At 49.4% G+C, this 21,755-nt stretch overlaps 1 protein-coding gene and 1 long non-coding RNA gene across 6 annotated transcripts in view; both read right to left on the reverse strand.

Annotated features, from left to right (window-relative positions):
• The window catches only part of LOC127493688 (uncharacterized), a 51,697-nt gene extending 43,028 nt beyond the window's left edge, over positions 1 to 8,669 (reverse strand). The window contains exon 1 of the long non-coding RNA XR_011390519.1: positions 8,580 to 8,669. This is a non-coding gene — a long non-coding RNA (uncharacterized lncRNA). The remainder of the gene's footprint in view (positions 1 to 8,579) is intronic.
• Positions 8,670 to 11,816: 3,147 nt separating this feature from the next.
• Positions 11,817 to 21,755, reverse strand: part of LRIG2 (leucine rich repeats and immunoglobulin like domains 2) — a 69,914-nt gene continuing 59,975 nt past the window's right edge. For 4 of the 5 annotated variants that reach the window (XM_051856150.2, XM_008264647.4, XM_008264649.4 and 1 more), the window contains 3 exons: positions 21,001 to 21,150; positions 19,497 to 19,790; positions 11,817 to 17,457 (listed from right to left, as the gene is read on the reverse strand). In XM_051856150.2, coding sequence (XP_051712110.1) covers positions 17,231 to 17,457; positions 19,497 to 19,790; positions 21,001 to 21,150 — 671 coding nt within the window. In that variant the 3' untranslated portion in view covers positions 11,817 to 17,230. The remainder of the gene's footprint in view (positions 17,458 to 19,496; positions 19,791 to 21,000; positions 21,151 to 21,755) is intronic. The other variant, XM_002715761.5, reaches the window with a different exon arrangement.

Raw genomic sequence — 21,755 nt, forward strand, 5'->3', positions numbered from 1 at the left:
GTTCCCTCTGTGTCTCCCTGCACCTGGATTTCCTCCCTTTGTACAACAGGGGCCATACTGATGTCAGGTGCACATTGTGAGGCTTAAGTGTTTCACAGGTGCAGCCTTGCGCCCTGGCTGGGCTGCACTACACGTGCGCTCTTAGAACCACTGTTGATTTACCCTGGCTCTCTCTTGTGGGCATCCTACACTCAACACAGCACATCTCCTGACCGGGCTCACAGGGTGGGCACAGGAGAAGGTTTCTGAACTGCTTAGTCAGTGTATAACTCTCAGCCTGGAGCTGAATCATGGGAACAACCATTAGCTCCCAGCACACCGGAGGGGCCCCAGGCACAGGCTCCTGGTCCCAGCACCATCGCCGACTGGTGCCCTTGTCACCGTGACCCTGGGCAAGTCCTTGCTCCCCTCAGGCCCTCGGTTTGCTCACCAGTAAAAGGCAGTCATGGGTCTAAATAGTGCTTCCATTTGAGCCTACACAAGACATCACAAAATGCGGATTCCCAGGCTCTGCTATGAAATCCAGTCTCCGGAAATGGAGACCAAGAGTCTGCATTTTGTTGAGCTCCTCGGAGGGTTTTGGTGTTCAGAGTGAGTGGAAAGCCACCAACCAGGCAAGGTCTCAGCTGCCCCCTAGCCTTAGAGCGAGGAGCTGGGCGGCCCTGACAGACGTTGGCCGCTTGTCTGCCAAGGAGCCACACTGGCGCTTGGGAGCTGTCCAGAGTTTCATCCGGATAACCAAAGTCCCTATCTCAGCCATCTGCCCCCAGCCCTGCTGGCGTCGGTCTCAGGGCCGTGGCGAAGGCCTGGATGGCATAGCCTTTCATGGCTGTGTGTGCTGCCAGCTGCCAGGCTGGCCCTGGCATCCTGCTGGTGAAACGTCTCCTGGCTTTGGACCGGAACCCTCTGCATCCCCACCACAGCTGCCCTAGGTGGGCTGTTCACAAGTCTTGTGTGCACCCCACAGAATGGCTTCCTGGGTAGCCTTTGGAGCCCCAGCCCCTGCTTCCTTCAGTCTTTGATCCATGGCGTCAACAGGTACTTTCCAAACACCAGCGCTGAGTGGTCATTTCTCCCACCCACAGCTCCTCCGGGCTTCCGGGTCAGAACCAATTCCCCAGCCTTTCCAAATATGAGCTGACCGACTTCTCTTGCTGTCATAGGTTCTTGCCTTTCTCTTCCATAACTCCCTCAGCCAACAGCTACAGTTAATTCTATTGAATTTCTTTGAGAGGTTTCCCAACTTGAATAACCGAACTCCCTTATTACCCACCATTGCCTCTATCACCTCCTGGACACTAAGTGACTTAAGGAACTCAGTTTGGGAAACACTCTATGCCCTTCCATCTGGCTGCCAATGGCTTGAATCTATTGTAGGATCTGCCCAAGTCTTGAACTCCTACTTGGAACCACATGGAAAGTTTTCTTGCCTCCGTCTCTCTACCTGACTCTTAGAATTCTGACAAGGCGCTACAGAGACACAGAACCAGCACACTCCTCCGTCCCCACCCTAATTCCTTCTTTGCCTTCCTCCCTGGGCTAGCACCAGGTGTTTCCCAAGAGCTGAATCGCTCGAAGTCTACTGTGACTGAACTGAATCAGCAGAGTAGACCACTCAACCATCGTTACTTTTCCAACTTACAAATAAGTAGCCTCCTGTTCTCGGTAGCAGCTCCAGCAGGTACATGCCTCCCTGTCCTCGGGCTACCTGGGACGGACATGGCTGGCTGATCACAGCACCTGCCCTCAGCCCTAGATGTGAGGATATACGCTACTCAGAATCCTTCTCAACACAATTCCCCAGGCAGGCTTTATCCAGCAATCGAGTTGGCAGGCAACTGAGACAGTCCTATTTACCACCAACAACCTGGTTGATTAAATGGCTAGAGTGTTTACTAGAAAAGCTCTGTGAGTTTCAGTTTCAATCCCCTGAAGGAACCTTCACCAGAGTCATCTCTGGTTACCGTTTGTCTCCTCCAAGGCTTTCAGGCTGGAGGAGCTGGGCTGTGAGTGAGGACCTATTGGAAGTGTAATTTGGCAGAAGAATTGGAATAAGATCGCCAAGGTCAGAAAAGCTTGACTAGGAACCGGCCGGCAGCAGTGCACCTGCCATCTCTGTCCTGCGGAAACCCCCAGCGGTGTCTGGTGAGCTGACAGGTCTGTAGCCACAAAGCAGGGCACCTAAGAGGCCAGAGAACAAACAACAAGCGTCCCCTCAAGGGTGACTCTCCAGGCCAGCAGCAACCGGAGATGCCTGGAGTGTCTTGGGGCAGCTGCAAGGTTTCCAACTTGGCCTGAGCCAGTGGAACCAAGTGCGATGGAAAGCCCGATGTGTCTGGTAGATTACAGGCTGCTCCAGTTTCCCCTCTCCTCCTCCACCCGCCCTCCTGCTCTGAGCTGATCACATTTCCTTGGTGATTTTCATGCCCAGTCAGAGGATCTAAGGGGACAAGGACGTATTCCATAGGGACCTCACCCATAGACACCACTTTGTACTAATGAATATTGTCCTCCTTGAGACTGTATCTCCTTCCTCCCTTCCGGCCATAAGCATTTATTAGGCACCTGCTATGTGCTATGTGGTAAGCACTGTTGCAGAGAAGGAAGCCCTTGAACACTTCTCAGAGCCACCAGGGAAGACTGTATATGAAATAAAAGATGCCACTGCTCCCATCAGCAGAAAAATATTTCAAATCACTTTCTGTTTTCTTTAGACCTCAAGAAAGTTATATATAATCTAGGGGCCAAAACCACTGTCTGTGTCACCAGCATCCCATATGGTCACTGGTTCGAGTCCCGGCTGCTCCACTTCACATTCAGCTCCCTGCTATGGCCTGGGAAAGCAGTAGAAGATGGCCCAAGTCCTTGGACCCCTGCATCCACATAGGAGACCTAGAAGAAGCTCCTGGCTCCTGGCTTCAGCCTGACCTAGCCCAGGCCATTGGTCTGGGGAGTGAACCAGCAGATGAAAGATCTCTGTCTTTCCTTCTAACTCTACTTTTCAAATAAATAAATAAATAAATCTTTTTTGAAAAAATAAAGGAAGCTCTAACCAGTGGGTGAAAGTTGACAGCCTGGCAGCTACAATAAGGGAATTCTACAAAACCGCGAGAGCCCCCACAGGGCAAACACAGACCAGTTCTCAAGCCCCGGGTGCCACAAAGCCACCTGCTGGACACACCCTTACCTCCACCTTCTGACCAGGCACAGTCCCAGCTGTATGAAGTGACCCTCTAAGTCCCTCCAATAATGCCATGAGTTAAACACGCCTGTTCTTGTCCCTTACAAGGTGAGAGACAGAGGCACACTGAGGTTAAATGACTGACCCACATCACACAGCTAGGGAGCAGGAGAGCTGGGGCTGGAGCCAGTTATAGTCTCATTGTAGGATCCTAAATTGCCAGAGATATGTACATTAAACCAGGCACACAAAGCGAGGCTCATGGATTGGAATAGGATAGGATGGGTAAAAACGAAACTGTGTCTCAGAGTTTTTAATCCAAGACATACTAATGTCAGATAAAGACAGAAGGGTTTTGATGGTCAGTGTGCTGACCTGTCCCATGCTTTAAATATATATATATATATACATATATATTTATTTGAAAGTCAGAGTTACAGGCAGAAAGGAAGATGGGCGAGAAGGAATCGTCTATCTGCTGGTTCACTCCCCAAATAGCCACATGGCTAGGTTCCCCCGTGTGGGTGGCAGGGACCCAGGCACTTGGGCCATCCTCTAGTCCCTTCCCAGGCACGATAGCAGGGAGGTGGATCCGAAGCCGAGCAGCCGGGACTCGAACTTGTACTTATATGGAATACTGGCATAGTGGGAGGTGGCGTAACCACTGTGCCACAATGCAGGTCCCTGTCCGTCCTTTTAGGAAGGCCTCAGAGAAGCCTCCCCCAGGTCCACCCACACCCTCTAGTATCCACCTGACAGGCAGCCAGGGCCCCAGTGCCTGACCCCGGGGTATCTTCCAGGATCTGCAGCGCCCGCCCCTTCAGGTTCCTGCACACTGTGCCTTCTACTGGAACCCCGTGTGAGGGCATCCGCAGCTAGTGCAGCCATGCTCACGTCCTACAGAGTGGACCCCACCACTTACCGTCCCCTTAAATGTACTCAGTATCCCCTTAAATGTAATTTTTAGCACTCCAGGGTGCCAAGCCCCGAAACCACTATAGAAATCAACAACTTCCCCGGGGGAAGTCGCTATCTGCTGGTACTGACAGGCACTGCAGTCCTGGAAGACCCGCGCAAGGTGGGAACAGGGTGTGGGGGCAGGGAGGAGCCGGGAGCAGCGGAGAAGTTCCACCTCGGCGCGTGGGCGGCCAGCCAGGTGCAGCCAAGGGCGGCGCTCAGTCGCTCCGTCAGGGGCTGCAGGCCTGGGCGCGGCCTCCCGAACACCGGGGAGCCTGCAGCTCCGGTCTCGCTCTCCCAACCCCTGGCAGGACCCTGCGCCGCCCCTGACCTCGCCGGAGTCCCGGGCTGGGCAGGGACAAAGGGCAGGCCTTCCTAGTGTCGTGCAGCGGAGAGGCCCGATTTCCCATGAATCCCCTTATCTGATGGCATCCGCTAGGAACCGCAGCAGAGGGGACGCCCGCTGCCGCCCGCCGCCATTCTCGGTGCCGAAGCGCCACCTAGAGGCCAGTCTGGCTCAAACCACCGTGGAGGATCAATTCTAAATGTCTCAATAAAACCCGAAAGACAAAAAGGTGAGAAAATGGCACGACCCTTAGGATACCGTCAGTTCCTTTTCCAGCCCCGTGTAGTCTGCTGATGAGATGCCCAGGGGCCGAATGTCTCAGTTTCTCAATGGCATGGGTCATCTGTAGCTTGGGACCAGTGTCCTCTCATATTCTAAAATCTAGATTTGGGGCTGGCAACGTAGTGCAGCAGGGTGAGCCGCTGCGGGGGACACCGGGGGACACCGGCATTCCATACCCGAGCGCTGGTTCTGGGGCCAAGGCTGCTCCACTTCTGATCCAGCTCCCTGCTAATGCACCTTGGAAAGCTGCAGAAGATGGCCCAAGTCCTTGGGCCCCTGCCACCCACCCGGGAGACCTGGATGGAGTTCCAGGTTCCTGGCCTCGGCCTGGTCCAGCCCCAGCTGTTGTAGCCGTTTAGGAAGTGAACCAGCAGGTGGAAGATCAATCTCTGCCTGTCACCCTGCCTTTCCAATAAAATAAACCTTTAAAATAAATTAAAATCTAGATTCGAAGAGCAAATGTGCCAAGGAAGCACCCTAGTTTGCCCTGCTTTCCAGAACCAACCCATCCATTGCTCTCCCACCTGGAAGCTGAGGCTCTCTGCCTAGCCCTGCCGGCCGGTGTAGCCGTGGAGGGGGCAGGGTGGAGGTGGGGGCGGAGCTCCTTCTTAGGAGTTTGCAGATTCTGCTTGGCTGGACTCGGTTGCCCTACTCTGAGGACGAGTGCACATGTATCCTGGGCCATTTATTGGGAAGTGGCTGATGAACATACAAGGCATCAAAGAGAAACTGATAGTTCAGAGGAGGCTATAATTATCTTAGCCCGAAGACAATGCAAGCTGGATGGTGCCAGCAGCCCCAGCTGAACAGTGAGGAAGAACAGCCGAGCACCAACAACAGGAAGGTAGGCTCCTACACTGAGTGAGACTTTGCTTTGACCACGCCCTCGGCCCTTGGATTTGGTGTTTCTGTTCATGCCTTTGTTAGGCTGCAGTGTAGCCTCCTACTACTCAGCTCACTGCAAAGTCCTTCTGAGAAGCCAGCCAGCCTGCTGCGGGAAGTCTCACACAGTCCTTGGGGATCTGCGGAGCTTGGGGTCAAGGAGGAGTCTCACCCAGGATGTATTCCGGGAGGCTCAGCACTTCCCACACAAAACGATTTCTCCAGGCTTTGTTTCCCACTTCTTTTAAGCCTAGCAGGCGCTCTGCCCTACACACTCCCATGCAAGCCTCTATAATTATTGTTCTCTGGATAAAATGGTTGTGTGCTGGGAAAAACCACTGGAAAACAGCTAGAAGAAACAAAGACGCATGGCAAGCAGTGGCGAGGATGGCTTTGCTGTGCCTGGAAGAAATACACTGTTTCAGAGCTTCTGGGAGCACCTGTCGACAGTTTAAAGACAAAACTGGACCTGGTAGTCAGGTGCCAGCACTGTGACATAATGGGTTAAGCCGCCACCTGTGATGCCAGCATCCCATGAGTACAGGTTCAAGTCCTGGCTGCTCTACTGCCAATCCAGTTCCTTGTTAATGCACCCGGGAAAGCAGCATTAAGATGGTCCATGTGCTTGGGTCCCTGTCACCCGCATGGGAGAGCTGGATGGAGTTCTTGGCTCCTGGCTTTGGCCTGGCCCAGTCCCAGCTGTTGCAGCCATTTGGAGAATGAATCAGCAGATGGACGATCTCTCTCTCTAATTCTGCCTTTCAAATAAATAAAATTAAATTAAAAAAAAAAAAAAGACCCAGCAGTCAAAGGTCTTCCCAAGATCACGCAGTCCATGAGCGACAGAGCTGGTCACTCCCAGTCCAACAGACTCCTAGCTGAATACATTTTTTCCCTTTTTTTAAAGATTTATTTGAAAGGCAGAGATACAGAGAGGCAGAGGGAGGGAGGTGTCTTCCATCCGCTGGCCCACTCCCCAGTTGACCGCAACGGCCAGAGCTGCACTGACCCAAAGCCAGAGCCAGGAGCCAGGAGCTTTCTCCAGGTCTCCCACGCGGGTGCAGGGGCCCAAATACTTGGGCCATCCTCTACTGCTTTTCCAGGCCATAGCAGAGAGCTGGATTGGAAGTGGAGCAGCTGAGACTCAAACTGGCGCTCCTATTGGATGCCGGCACTGCAGGCGGCGGCTTTACCCACTCCGCCACAGCACTGGCTCCTGAACATACTTTCATTTCATCACAGTTTCAGGAGATTCTAGCTTGTTTCTAAGCAAAATCCAGCTCAGAACCCAGATATCTGGAACTCTCACTGAAATGCCTCACTGGGAAAACTGCCACCAGCTGGGGACGGGGGAGGGAGTGCTGCACTCGAATGACAACAGTTAACAGTGGCTCCAACTCACCGTGCTACTTTCTGTGCATTAGCTCAGCGAGTCCTCCCAGCAAACGTGGAAGGTGGGCGTGGTCATCTCCATCTCACAGATAAGGAGAATGAGGCCCAAGGCACCTAAGGAGCTAAGCCCACTGCTGACTTTTGTAACCCATGCACTCAGTGCAGGGCCCAGGGAACCTTCAGCCTGGGCTGGTGAGGAGTCCTCACGTGCCCAAACCGGCTGGCCCTACCTGGCCATGGGACTCCCGCCACCGACGGCAAACTGGCGGGAGTTTGGTTCCTTGCTTCTTGTACTCACACGCTTTTCTTGGGGGTTGGGAAAAGGGCAGGAAGAGCAACGATGGAGGAAACATTTGGGTTTAACAGGGAGAGAGGGAAAACAGAACAGAAGCACACTTTTCTTAAGCAAAGGTCCTCTTAAGGCTGCACCCGGCTGTGAGAGCCACAGAGGCAGCTGTATGCTGCTCCTAATCCCCACCACCTTCCGGAACCATCGTAGACGGAACTTTAGACACCTAAAGGATGTCTAAGCCGCCCATCTCTGTAAGTGGGAGTTCCCTTTACAAACTCACTGTCCCCCGGGGTGGACGTTGTGGCACAGCCGGCTAACCTGTACCTGGGACACCTGCTGTCCTATCAGAGTGCCTGGGATCGAGTCCCACCTCCACTTCCAACCCAGCTTCCTGCTAATGTGCCCCCTGGGATGCGACAAGTACTTGAGTCTCTGCTACCCACGTGGGAGACCCAGATGGGAGTTCCTGGCTGCAGCCTCAGCCTGCCTAGGCCTGGCTGTTTAGGGACTGTGGAGTGAACCACCAGCAGAAGGAAGACCTCTCTCTCCCTCGGTCACCCTGCCTTTCCAGGATGGACCAAGTAAGGTGCACAGCCAGCTCCTAGGGCCTCAGGACTGCCCACGGGCAGCAGCACCGCAGTGTCCACACAGGCTGAGGCTGTGCTCAGCCTTCTCCTTGCCTCCCTGCCTGGCGGGTTCGTTTTCTGTGTTCAGGGGACTTCTGGAAATGGCGCAGGAACCACAGATGACTCAGGACTGGAAGGGGTGCCAGAGGACACGGGCCCCCATGCCAGGGCAGAGCCGTGAGGCAGACCCCTGCCAACAGGTGCACTGCTTTCCCCCGACCCCACTTCTCCAGAAGTCCAAAACTCTCAGCATCACACACTTGAATCCTACCCTTATGGTCCTTTTTATGGAGAGTTATCTGTGCAGTCCCCGAGCCACAGGTCACCTGTGTGTGGAACAAGGCCACGGACAATGGACTCTCTTCTCTGCACTAAGCCACTTCTGCCATGCAACTCACCCCTGTACTTGTCGCTGGAGCTGCCCCAGCGAATAAATTATTCAAGCTAGCCTCCATCCCTGCCAACCTTACCCACATCCCTGTTGTCTGCAAGACAAAGGAATTCACAGGGGCTTTGATGAAGCATTTGGAAAAGAGACAGCGCCTGTCATTCTACATTCCAATTCAAAAACAGCATTTCTCTTAGAAGGGAAGAGTACACAGGGGGTTCCAAAGTACTTACTCTTGAATGCTCCAAATAACTTTTCTTTGTTCCCAGATGTGCTCATTCATGCCATAAAGGCGGTGCCTTGCTTTCCAGCGAGCACCATGCGGTGCACATGCCTTTTGTCTGAATTTCTGTGAGGCTGGGCATGTGCAGAGGGTCAGCACTGCACAGCTGCTAGCACTGCTCACTGGCTTCATTTCCAGTTTCCCCTCAGGGTGTCTGAGAGTGTCGAGCGCCTACAGTGTACGAAGGACCAGCTGGGGTGAGGCCAGTGCAGCTCAGTTGGAGCGGGTATAGCACATGACCTCAGGCACATCACATAACCCCAGTCAACTTCCTTATTTGCAGAATCCAGAGGAAATGCTCCCAAGCTGGCTGGGGTGTTGGGAGTCTGTGTTAGTTTGCCAAGGTTACCATCACAACATTCCAGGCTGGTGGCTTCCCAGTTTTCTCACAGTTCCAGAAGCTAGTAGTCCAAGGTCACTGTGTCAGCAGGTCTGCTTTCTTCTGAGGGCCGTCTGGCTCATAGGAGGTTACCTTGTCCAGGAGCCCACACCCCTTGGGCTTCTCCTCTGGGCCTCCCACGATGGATCTCCTGTCATCAGTCAGATCCCATCAGGGTCCACTCTAAGGACCTCATTTGAACTGCATTACCTCTTTAAAGATCCTATCTCCAGGGGCCGGTGCTGTGGCGCAGCAGGTTAAAGCCCCAGCCTGCAGTGCTGGCATCCCATATGTACGCCAGTTTGAGTCCTGGCTGCTCCTGTTCCGATCCAGCTCTCTGCTATGGCCTGGGAAAGCAGCAGACGATAGCCCAAGTCCTTGGGCCCCTGCACCCGCGTGGGAAATCCGGAAGAAGCTCCTGGCTCCCGATCAGCTCAGCTCTGGCCTTGCGGTCATTTGGGGAGTAAACCAGTGGATGGAAGACCTCTCTTTCTCTCTGGCTCTACCTCTCTCTGTAACTCTTTCAAATAAATAAATCTTAAAAAAAAAAAAAAAATCCTATCTCCAAAGAAAATCAGTGTGACGTTCTAGGGTTCAATACGTGAATTTTAGGGAGGTGGGGGAGGCACAATTCAGCCAAAACAGTGAACAATTCAAAGGAGAGGGAGAGGGAGAGGGAGAGGAAGACCCCCTACAATAAATAGGGGCTTGGTCAAAGCTCACTTTGTTCCTTTCTGGGCATAGGGGAATGTTGTGCTTTGAGATCAAAAAGACCTAATTTCAACTCCTACTTCTGTTGCCTGCTAAAAATGTGAATGAAGACAGGTTTCTTAACCCGTTTCAAAGTCAGGACTACTCGCATCTCCCTCAGAGGGGCCACTGTGACAATGAAGTGCTAAGCAGCTCAAGTACTTAACCATCTGTGAGGGGAAGGCAGGATGTGTTTGCTAGGAACGGCATTGCTTCCTCCCCAGAGTAACCGTGACTAATGCCTCCCTCTTTTTGTCAAAGTACTTTGACAGCTAGCTCTGGTGATGGTCTGGGAACTAAAGAATAGTGGCAAATCTCTATCTTAGAGATGCAAAAATGTTTCTTGATTGGCTGAACCAGGCAGCAGGGTAGCAGAAGAAAACAGGGTCAGTGCGTCACCTCCTGATAGGATCTCCCTCCTAAGTCAGAGGCCAGAGACACAGCAGGACTGGCAGTAGGAGTTGTGAAGGGCCTGCAAGCAGCAGCCCGGTCCTGTCAACCATTCTTTACCAGCAAGATTAAAAGGAAACCCCGGGAACAGGCATTCAGCCTAGTGGTAAGGTGCTCGGGCTCCATACTGGCATTTGGGTTCTATTCCCGGCACTGGCTCTGTCTCCTGATTCCAGCTTTTGGCCAGTGCAGACCCTGGGAAGCAGCAGTGATGGATGCAGTAACTGGGTTCCTGCCACCCTGGATTGTGTTCCTGGCTCCTGCCTTGGCCCAGCCCTGGCGTTGAGGGTATTCAGGGAGTGAACCAGTGGATAGGAACTCTCTTTCCAATAAATAATAGAAAAGGAGTTTTTAAAGGAACCCCCAGAAATGAGAAAAACCAAACTCTATCATGACACATGACTGCATCGTTGCATAGTGAGAGAAGTCCTCCCAAAGTGGCTGGCAGACAGACCTGGGCCAAGCCATTTTAAATACCACTGGCTATTTAAAATGTGTAGGTATTTACACATTTTAAAAGCAGTTTGACAGAGTAACTTTGTGTCTATTGAATCTATAAAACCTTTATGCTTGTATTTTATCTTCGATTTCCTCTTCTAGAAAGTCATCATTGTATTTTTACAAAGCTGCTGACCTGTAGCCACTGGCCTGCAGCACCGAGAGCTAAGCACGGGGTCAAAGCTTCTCTAACACCTGCATGTGAACAGGGACCTCCGTAACTGTGCACATGGCACGCCCCAATCCCAAAATGAAAACACAGTAAAACTCTAACACTTTTGCATTTCACCTTCCAAGAGAATAGCAGTCTTATTTCTCCATCAGAAATTTAGTAAGGATCAGCTGCCAGGGAACATTCTTGTCCAAACTTGCACACTGGAAGCGATTCACGCCCGAGGTTCTGCTCGTGTTTATACAGGCGTCTCTGCTCAGAACTGCAGAACCGCAGTGCGGAAAACCCTGCATCCCAGTTGGAAAATCTGGATTCAAATCCTGGCTTGACTATTTGAAGGCTTTCTGACACTGGGTACGTGATGATCTCACCAATCCTGTTTCTTTAACTACTAAATGTGAGATTAAAACTGTCCACCCAATCTACAGGCTAAAAGTGTTGGGAGACTCAAATGGAGAAGGCCCAGGGGAAGCGCCTCGTGAAGCCCAAGGTGCGGTGGAAATCCACCATGGAGTCAGTCCCGGCACTTGAACTTCAGAGGTGCCAGTCACAAAGGTGGTGGCCCCAACAAGACGGCGCAGTGACAAGGCTGATGTTAACACGCACGTCCGTCAAATCATGCCAGTGAAAGCTTTAGCAAACTGAAGTGCTGCCTTCCAACACTTCTCTGAACTAGTTTCTCACCAACCAGTGAGTGTATGGTTCCACACCTGCCAGGCAGCTGGCACTGTGTGGGCATGCGGGGCCTGCCCTCTGGAAGCTCACGGCTGCAGGGTGTGGCCCGTGGCAGACGCCAGGCAGAGCAATGTGGCAAGAACTAGAGAAGGGCACCTCTATCCCGTTTTACCTGGCTCGGCTATTGGAAGCCCCCCCAAAAGGGCACAAACTCCGAAACGCACCCCTGCACCCCTGTACTTCAAGAAGAGAAGACCAGGAAATCCTAACGGATTTTAGCTTTATTGAAGACATATCACAGTGGACAAACAAGTAGACAAACGCATGCTCTGTAAAATATACATTCTTACGTGTGAGGAACGTAACTAGAGACCAGGGGAGGGTCACAATGAACAGCTTGGCCTGTGCTTCTGTCTGTCTGATAGCAGAGCTGCTCTGCTGCTGACAGAGGGGAAGCCGGGGCTGGGCAGGCGAAGGGGAATCCACCTTTGCACAGTGCAGGTCAGGAGCACTTGACCCCCCAGTCAGTTTCTCCTGGAGGACAGCAACAGCTGGGAAGAGAGCACTTGGCTCTGCTCAGCTGAAAACAGCTTCAGGTAAGCTGCTTCGCCCTGGCCCCGCCCAGCCCTGCCCCGCCCCGCCCCGCCCCGCCCCTTGAAGATTACCAGCCCTGCTCAGAAACACTCAACACACAACCTTGAGGGAAGGTCACATCTTAACTCCTGACAGACACACAGACACACAAACACACACACACACACAATCTTAACTCCTGAAACACATACACACACCCACACACATCTTAACTCCTGAAACACACACACACACACACACACCTGTACCTTATAATCCACAAAACCTCCAGATGGTTCTTGGATTTTCAGGTGTTGTTTGGTTTAAAGCAGCTTGTAATATCTCTCTTAATTGTGAAATTTAACTTTTGTCAACGAAGCAGGAAGATGTCCAAATAGAAAGAAAATCAAGGCTAACTGATCCTAGATTGTCCTCCAAACAAAAAAAAAAAGTTTAGGGTAGAGGAAGTAGGGGGGAAAATCTGCCTCACTGATCTGGGAAACAGATCATGGAACAGAAAAATGGAAGTCACTTGCAGGCTGGAGAAAAAAACAAACAAAACACTTCACCTTCTAAAGTCCAACTGTTTCCACAATTACCTCCATAATGTGCATTCCTTAACAAGTGAGAAATGGAGGGCGGCACATAGAACACCAGCATTTCTGTGGCTAATGACACTATTAGAAAAGGCTGTTAACACACTTGGGTAAAATACTGGATATAAGCTGATCACAAATCCCAAGCCCATTTCAACTGTGGCCCCACAGGTAAGAAACAAAGTCAACCAAAGAGTAAGAGGAGAGTAGTGACAAGCTACAGGTTTTAATTATTTTATTACAGTAATGCCAATTGTGTTACTATATATAGACTTCCTCAGAAGAATATGTTCTGGAGGCCAGCATAGTGGCACAGTGGGTTAAGCCACTGCCTGTGATGCCGGCATCTCATATGGACACCAGTTCAAGTCCCAGCTGCTCCACTTCCACTCTAGCTCCCTGCTAATGTACCTGAGAAAACAGCAAAAGATGGCCCAAATGCCTGGACCGCTGTCACTCAGTGGGAGACCCAGATGGAGTTCCAAGCTGCTGGTTCCAGGCTGGCCCAGCCCCAGCCATTGCAGCCATTCGGGGTGTGAACCAGCGGACAGAAGCTCTCTCTCCTTTTCTCTCTCTCTGTAACTCTGCCTTTCAAATAAATAAAGCTTTAAAAAGGAGAGAGAAAAAAAAAGAGCATGTACTTTGTAGTCAATGATAAGGATTTGAATCTTGAAACCTTGAGAAATCCCTTGACATGTATGTCTAAGCCTCCATTTTCACATCAGGAAAATGGGTACAATATGTAGAATTTATCGTAGGAGACCAGGTTGGAGTTCTGGCTGGTTTCAGCCTGGCCCAGCCTTGGCCATCTGGGGAGTGAATGAGTGGATAGAAGACGTCTGTCTCTGTCTCTTTCTCCCTGTCACTCTGCCTTTTAAATAAATAAATAAATCTTTTAAAAAAATAAGTTCTGAATTTCATGATTTCAGGCATGAATCAGGTTAATCAAAGCCCCAATATTCAGTTTTTAAAAATTTCTGAAGTGTTCTAAACCCAGCACAGAGGATTTTGCAAGACAAAGTTCTTAAGACTATCGGGTTGCTTCTGGGGTTTCCTTAACAGTCCCCTTGCCCGTATTCCATTTCAGTGCAAGGATTTCTTCAACACTACTCACAGATGATTACCTATCTTTCCTGAAAGGCTGATTATTCCAACTGTTCCATAAATGTGTTAGCTGATAGAGGGTTACCAGCGAGAACACTACAGCCCCTGCATGTCATGTGACTCCTGTCCTCTGGAATAAACTCCTCGTTCCACATGAACCCTTTAAGTCCTTCTGCAACGGAAAATGAAAAACGGGGCCTAAACAACTTGCAGCTGAGTGCTCCTTTTACAGCCCTGCAGTGGGCAATGTGAAGGCAGCTGTTTTAAACATGCCCACTTTCTGACAGAAGCACCCACACTTAGGGCAGTCTGAGGCGGTGCTGTAGGGGCACTTGTACATTAGGCTAGGTTTCTGACAATCTGTATTCTGGAAAGCAAAAAGTACTTGAGAAGCCACCAGGACAGAAAATCAATGGCAGAGGGTTAGATCCTATGCTGGCAACAACCTTGGAGTTGAAGCAAAATACTGCTGCTTCTTCCAGGTAAACTGGGAGGACCAGCCTAAGAGGGGCACAAAGATAACACTGGGGGCCAGCGCTATGGTGTAGCAGGTAAAGCTGCTGCCTGCAGTGCCGGCATCCCATGTGGGCACTGGTTCAAAGACCAGTGGTTCCACTTCTGATCCAGCTCCCTGTTAATGTGCCTGGGAAAGCAACAGAAGATGGGCCAAGTCCCCTGCACCCTTGTGGGAGATCTGGAGGAAGCTCCTGGCTCCTGGCTTCAGATTGGCCCAGCTCTGGCTGTTGTTGTGGCCATTTGGGGAGTGAACCAGCAGATAGAAGACCTCTCTGCTTCTGCCTCTCAAACAAATAAATAAATCTTAAAAAAAAAAAAAAAAAAAAAAGCCACTGGACTACAAACTGGGTGGGGTGGGGGTGGGTCCTCTCTGCATTTCAGCCTTGCTTTGCCACAGCCCACGGAGTTAGCACTAGGAGACATGCACCGTCAGGAAGAAACACGGATGAGTCACTAATCCTGTTGATCTTCAGGGTAAAGCACTGTTTGGTTAAAACACGGGCTGTCATGAAAAACTGCAGGAATTCCTTTTCCTAGGATTAGAATTTCTTAATTTTTAAAAAAGACCACAGCTACTTCACATTTAACCAGATCCCAGACTAGTTATTCAGGCAAAGTAGGCATATCTGGGGGGACATCTCAACTACTTGAGTTGGCGTAACAGTCAGGGGGAGGGGCTAATGCCCAGAGCACAGGCTCACGGCCCCTCTTCTGCCCTCTCGCCTGCGACAGCTCACGCTCCTGGCTCTCCCTGGCAGCCGAGCCTCAGATCCACCGTTTTACTCAAGAAAGCCTGTCAGAACTTGACTGCACGTGCAACCTTACAGGGACAGCTTGAATACAACAGAAAGGTACAAACGGGCACCGCCGCAGCGGATCCTGATGCCCGGGGCACCACAGCACAGGCTGCAGGCCTGATCAGGGGTTCAGCTTTACTGGTACTGTTAAGAAGGTTTTTTTTCTCCTCATGGATATTTCTTAGACCATTACTCCTGCTACAAAGGAGATAAATCTGGCTCAAGTCAGAGTAAGCAGCATCACTCTTGTTCTACTCTAACGAACATTTCATGAGAGCAGCTTTTTATTAACGTCACATAATCCTCTTTGGTTCCGGGAGGGAATTAGGTTCACAGAATGTGACAGCTGGAGAGGGCTTCAGAGCGTCTAGTAAATGCCCTCATTTCACAAATGAGAAGACAGAGCCTAGCAAAGCAAACGGACTCGACCTCCGATTACACTGCTGGTAAGGAGCAGTCTCTTAGCTCCGAGTGAGCCCAGGACAAACTACACTATAATCCTACAAGAGGAGGGAGTGCGTATGGAAGGGATGGGAAAATTGTGATATTTACGTGGTTCCAAGTGAAAATAAACAGAGGCTGACAGCATACAGAGGAAAAGGCAAGGCACTGCAGTACTTTCCAAAGTGCTGCTGCCATGTTAGACACACTTAGGGGAAAAACAAGGAGGAAATTCAGCTGCACTTTGACAAAAAGCTGAGCAGTTCTATGAGTTCAGAACACAATGACTTACATACATTTTTAAGTGATTAGAGCCATCTAGTAAGTTAACTAAGATTAGATTTAGAGGAAAGAATTGGACAGCCTGTATAAGCACAAAGAAAGAAGAATTTCATTACATTCCATGAGAGTGTTCTTTGTTTATATAAAGCTCTTTGATATCAGAAATCCAAGAAAACTTTTTGGCTTATTACACTTACAGAAGGAGGACCACACCACTGTTTGACAGCATAGGAATTTCTGCCTGTTCTCCCAAGAGCATGCTTCCCTTCTGAAAGTATACCGTGCGCAACGGCACAGAGATTAAACAGCACAGAAAAGCAGCAGTCTTCGGTTTCCCCGTCAAGGAAGCAGCCTGCCGGCAGACGACACTCCCACAACAAGCACCCCTCTCCGCACACAGCTGTGACGCACTGCCACCTCGAAGGGCGAGCCTTTCATGCCAGAAGGGGAGCAACACCTGGCACTCACAAACAGATGGCAAACGATCACACACTGCATCTCTAGGCAGGAAGAACGCGGTTAATTACAGCAAGACTGTGTTTGTGTGCACACAGCCACTAGGTATCCTGCCTCTAAACACGCTTCTAAACAATTATGTCCTGAGATCTTCACACACAGTTTTTAGATCTCATTAAGCCAAGTTATAAAAAATCTGACCATGATCTGACAAGCTACTGTCAATATTATAACTGGATATTATATATAATTTTGGCATATAAAAATATTTACACTGCAACCAACACATATGATCAATGAATAAAAAATTATTTATCAATACACATATATTTACAATGAAATCCCTGGGCAATAGGGACAAAAATAAATTCACAATACAAAACCTTTGACCTGGTACCAGCTGGTCAAGCGCCCAAATTCTATCCAAGACTTTGAATATCAAAGCCCTAATCTCCACAGGCTGCTGCAAATCCCCAAAGACTCCCAGGCACACTTCTGGGAGGCCCCCAATTACTTCCGGAAGGCAAAGCAGAACATCAAAGTAGTGTCGCTTTCTCAGGATCATTCTGAAGATGGGAAGGATCTGGAACATGAAGCAGCAATGAGACCTCCTGATGGGCAACACACACCCGGGCACGTGCCCGTGCAGCCAGCAGGAAGCACACTCGCCCTTATCCTGCTCTGCCGGTGCTGCGTGTCTCTGACTGTTCGCTCCCATTTCTGTCAGCTGTTACCCTTTCTTCAGCAGGCATAAGCCCAAACAAATGCCTGGCCCACCCTGGTGCGGTCAGGTGTAATCATAAACCAAGAGTAGAACAAATGCTGACTTTGGGGTTTCTTCTGAACGCTGAGGTAGTAAATACAAAATGAACCACTCTCAGTCTCGGCCCACACTTCGCCTTGGAGTGAGTTTCATGTGCCTTCAGTACAGTTTTGAATGTCCCGAGTCCTCCTGGAACTGACAGCGTGGTCGTGTAACCTGTGGCAGGACACGGGGGAGGAAGAGCAGTCCGGCTCGCTCTCAGCCAGGCCTTCCTTTTGATGGAGCTGTGGAGAGTCAAAGCCTGGTTGCTGGGAGAAGGGAGGGTGAGGCAGGCCCAGGTCTCTGTTCACGTTCCACAGAGGATGCTGCAGGGCTTCTGAGAACAAACCACAGCAATTATCAATTCAACGGTGCCTGAGGCTCCAAAGTCACTTCCTAAAACTTACTGTCCTTTTAGCCAAATCCTCAACACACATGCCTAGCCTTTCTGAGGAAGGACACTGAGCCCAAATGTATACTTGCCAATTCTTAGGCACAACTGAAAAAATAAAACAAACCAAAGCCTACCAAACCCTTTACTCAATGAAACCAACTAATCTCTGAGAGCATGCGTAACGTGTTAGGGCTCTTCAGAAAGTCATGGAAAATGTGTACTAGGAAGATGCAATGCACGGGTTCCCAAACTTTGCAGCAAGATAAACTGTTAATTCCATTTTCCACAAACTTTTTCAAGTTATCCTCCTCTATCAGGTTTTCATTCTATCTATCTGCTACTCTGGTGGTTCTGTTGCTATAAAAATTTTAAAATAAAACATCAGATATAGGGAAAAAGGTTAGAAGAGGCTTCCTGGTATCCATATTGTAATGAGAGCTTCATGACACACATAATAACCGTCAATTCATTGCAGTCATTACATCTTTAAACATGCTTTAAAATTGTTTTAAAACAACCATCCCCTCCCAACTTCTAGCATATAATAGTTAAATAATAACCCAAAGTAGCTAAGTTTAATCAACTATCTGCATTTTGGTTGCCAAAATGTGCACTTCCCAGCATACAGTGAGCTCTTTCCCAACGACTCTTCACTGAGAGTTACACTAACTTCACAGGGTGCGTTTTGAAAAAAGTCAGCCAAATGTTCTGGAGACACATTCAGCACTAAAAAAGAAACCCATGTGGAATGCAGGGCTTCTCCAGCTTTCACACGCCACTGTAGAACCTGGCGATCTTGTCACACATACACGCTGACTCACGAGGTGTGGGGTGGGACCATGACTGTGCCTTTCTAGCAAGCTCCTGGGCAACTGATGCCGATGGTCTGCAGACCACCCCTGGAGGACAAGTTAAAGCTCCCTCAATAAAAACTTGGCAATGCCCCAAAGCACTCACAGACCAGATTAAAGATGAAGACATTCCCAAGATTAGAAAAAAGGTACACTGCGTTTTGGTTCTTCTGAAACCCTTTTTTTGGAGACTCTACTAGGACATGGAAAAATGGATTTTGTGTTGGTACATTTTTTTCATGGACACTGGCTGTAAAGCTAAGAGACAACCTTCAGTAAGTCCTTTTCTCTGACCTGTATGTACCCTCTTGAGAGACCTTCAGAGTCGGTGTCTCCAGGACCACAGGGCACATCTTAGGTCTCAGGTGTATCATTCATTCCTGCCAGACCTGTCCCCAGAAGCTCCACTGTACACTTGGCCTTTCTCTGTAACCCTGTAGTTCTTACCCCAGCCCACTTCCAGGGCTCTTCATTTCATGCTAACAGGAAGGGGCAGCTGTACAGCCTGGACTGACAGGCAGACATGCTGACCTGCCTTCCAGGGTGCAGAAAGAGGTCTGTTTTACTAACCAAGTTGTTACTAAAAACTAATCTACACGATATATCATGCATTTCTTTTCCTGGGCCACATAGGACAAAGGACATTACTTCACAACTGCTTCCTACTTAAGACCCTGATCAGACCTTAAAGGAGAAAGAAAACAGTTACTAAGAGTTAACATTTACCCGAGAGAACAGCAACCAAATATTTCAAAATCTTTTCAGTAAAAACCTTCACCAAATCATGCCTAAATTATACTCCTAGCATTTTAAATCTCCATCATTTAAAGATGGAAGAAAAAATTAATACCCGTTATGAAACTGTTCTTAAGGCTTTTTCTGGTGGCCTCTGAGTTTTCAGTAGTGCCATCTTGTTACCCCCACAGAAGTCTTCATCCTGTAGATGGAGACTTCTTTGTAACACTACTAGGTAGCATTCTCTGACCGTAGTTTATACCAGGTAACAGTGGCCAATTACTTAAGTATACCAATTTGTTTGCTTCCCTGTCAAATGACAGTGCTGCCTATGTGACAGAAGGAAAAAGCAATTAGGTAAAAATGAAAACAAAACTTTAAAAATGCACCCCTTACCACTGTTCATCTGTGAGGAGGGCAGTCTCTTCTCGTTCATCCTCTCATGATTGGTGGGAAAGGCAGACAGCTCTCTGTCTACCGATGCTATCAGGCTCTCCAGGACTGCGGCATCTTGGGGAGGATGTGTCAAATATGCCTCTTTGGGTACCTGGCCCACAAGGCTGGACAGTGTCTGATCTAGAACATCCTCCTCAGCAACGTAGGTGTATGGACAGTACTCTCGGGTCCTGGAGTAGACGTTGGCACTCTCACAACAATCTGAGCACATCACTCGGGGACCAGTGCCACCTACTGACGACATGGAAACTTTGGTCAATCATCCCTTTTCTTTAACAGTTATCATTTGCTAGCACTTACTTTACAAACCAGGTGAAGTTTCAAGCCTTTCTATGAATTAACCCGTTTATTCCTCAACATCTCCACGGAAGACAGAGTCACTACAGCTCAAAGAAATTAAGTAACCTGACCAAGGTACTATTGCCAGAGTAAGAAACTGAAATTTGAAGCCAGGCACTCCAGCTCCAGAGCCTATGGCCTTGAAATACTTACATTAAACCATCTCTGTCCATCCTGGACAGGTCAAGCTCCAGTCAAGGGAGCCAAGACAGGGCTAGCACTGTGCTGTAAGACACATACTTGGTTTAAGCAAACTAATGCTAAGAACTGATACTTATGAAGAAGTCACTTCATGGAAACCCATGTTACTTTCATGAGCCAAGAGGTCAGACAATGCCAACTGCTAAAAGCAATCCTAATGAAAGTGTCTCACAGACGAGTCCTGCCTGGCGAGACGGTGACTGACAGAAGAAAAGGTTTACAAAGAGCTCCCTGGACTATGTGTTTTGAAAACGGAATGATAAAGGAAAGGCAATATTGTGAGACATAAAGTGACTTACTGGGGCTGGCGCTGTGGTGTGGCAGGTAAAGCAGCCACTTACAGTGCCGGCATCCTATATGTCCTGGCTGCTCTACTTCTGATCCAGCTCCCTGCTAACGTGCCTGGGAAAGCAGCAGATGATGGCCCAAGTGCTTGGGCCCCTGTACCCAGGTGGGAGACCCAGAATAAGCTCCAGGCTCCTGGCTTCGGGTTGGCTCAGCCCTGACTGTTGCAGCCATTTGAGGAGTGAATCAACGGATGGAAGACCCTTCTCTCTCTCTGCCTCTCTGTAACTCTGTCTTTCAAGTAAATAAATAAATAAAATCTTTAGAGAAAAAAAAAAGAAGAGTGACTTGCTTACTCATGATCAAGCAGCAGAATATTAGAACTGGAAGAGAACTAGAAGTAATTCAGTCTAATCCAGAAGGCAGTGTTATTTACCGCAAATTTCAGAGTAGAGACCTTTTAAAAAAAATCAGAAATTTTCATTCTATTTTGTATGGGCTGAATGTTTACATTGGGCATCTGACTTCAAATCCTGCTTCAGACTAATGAGGAAACTACACACTACTAACTCCACAGGATAGGATGAAACTGTAACCACCACCAACAGAGTGTCATTACCATCAGAGCCTTTGTGGATATATCCATTGGCGGGAGGCATAAGTTGCTGATGACTGCCTGCCTCCGAGTTGCTGTAGCCTTCCTGTGGCTCAGACAGGGTTCCTTGGGAAGACAAGTAGCTGGGAATGTCTGCGGGCAAATTGAGCTCCTCTGTAAAAGAGATATCTGTAACTCAGAGAGCCAGGCGGCTGATGCCAACACTCACTACTTTGGGAATATGTTCCACTTTAATACTATTGGCTAGGAAAACGGTAGGGACCTGGAATCCCAACAACTCTTAGTACTTTCCAAAACCATCTGTTACAATAATTCTTCCCAGGGGCCGGCACCATGGCTCACTTGGTTAATCCTCCGCCTGCGGCGCCGGCATCCCATATGGGCGCCAGTTCTAGTCCTGGTTGCTCCTCTTCAGTCCAGCTGTCTGCTGTGGCCTGGGAGGGCAGTGGAGGATGGCCCAAGTGCTTGGGCCCTGCACCCGCATGGGACCAGGAAGAAGCACCTGGCTCCTGGCTTCGGATTGGCGCAGCGCTGGCCATAGTGGCCATTTGGGGAGTGAATCAATGGAAGGAAGACCTTTCTCTGTGTCTCTCTCTCACTGTCTACAACTCTGTCAAATAAATAAATAAATAAAAACAATAATTCTTCCCATAGCTTCATTTAAAAGTATTATCAAAAGAGGGGCCAGCACTATGGCACCGCCTGCATTGCCTGCATCCCATATGGCTGCTTCACTTCCAATCCAACTCCCTGCTAAT

Source organism: Oryctolagus cuniculus, chromosome 7 (assembly GCF_964237555.1).
Source record: "Oryctolagus cuniculus chromosome 7, mOryCun1.1, whole genome shotgun sequence".
NCBI lineage: Eukaryota > Metazoa > Chordata > Mammalia > Lagomorpha > Leporidae > Oryctolagus > Oryctolagus cuniculus.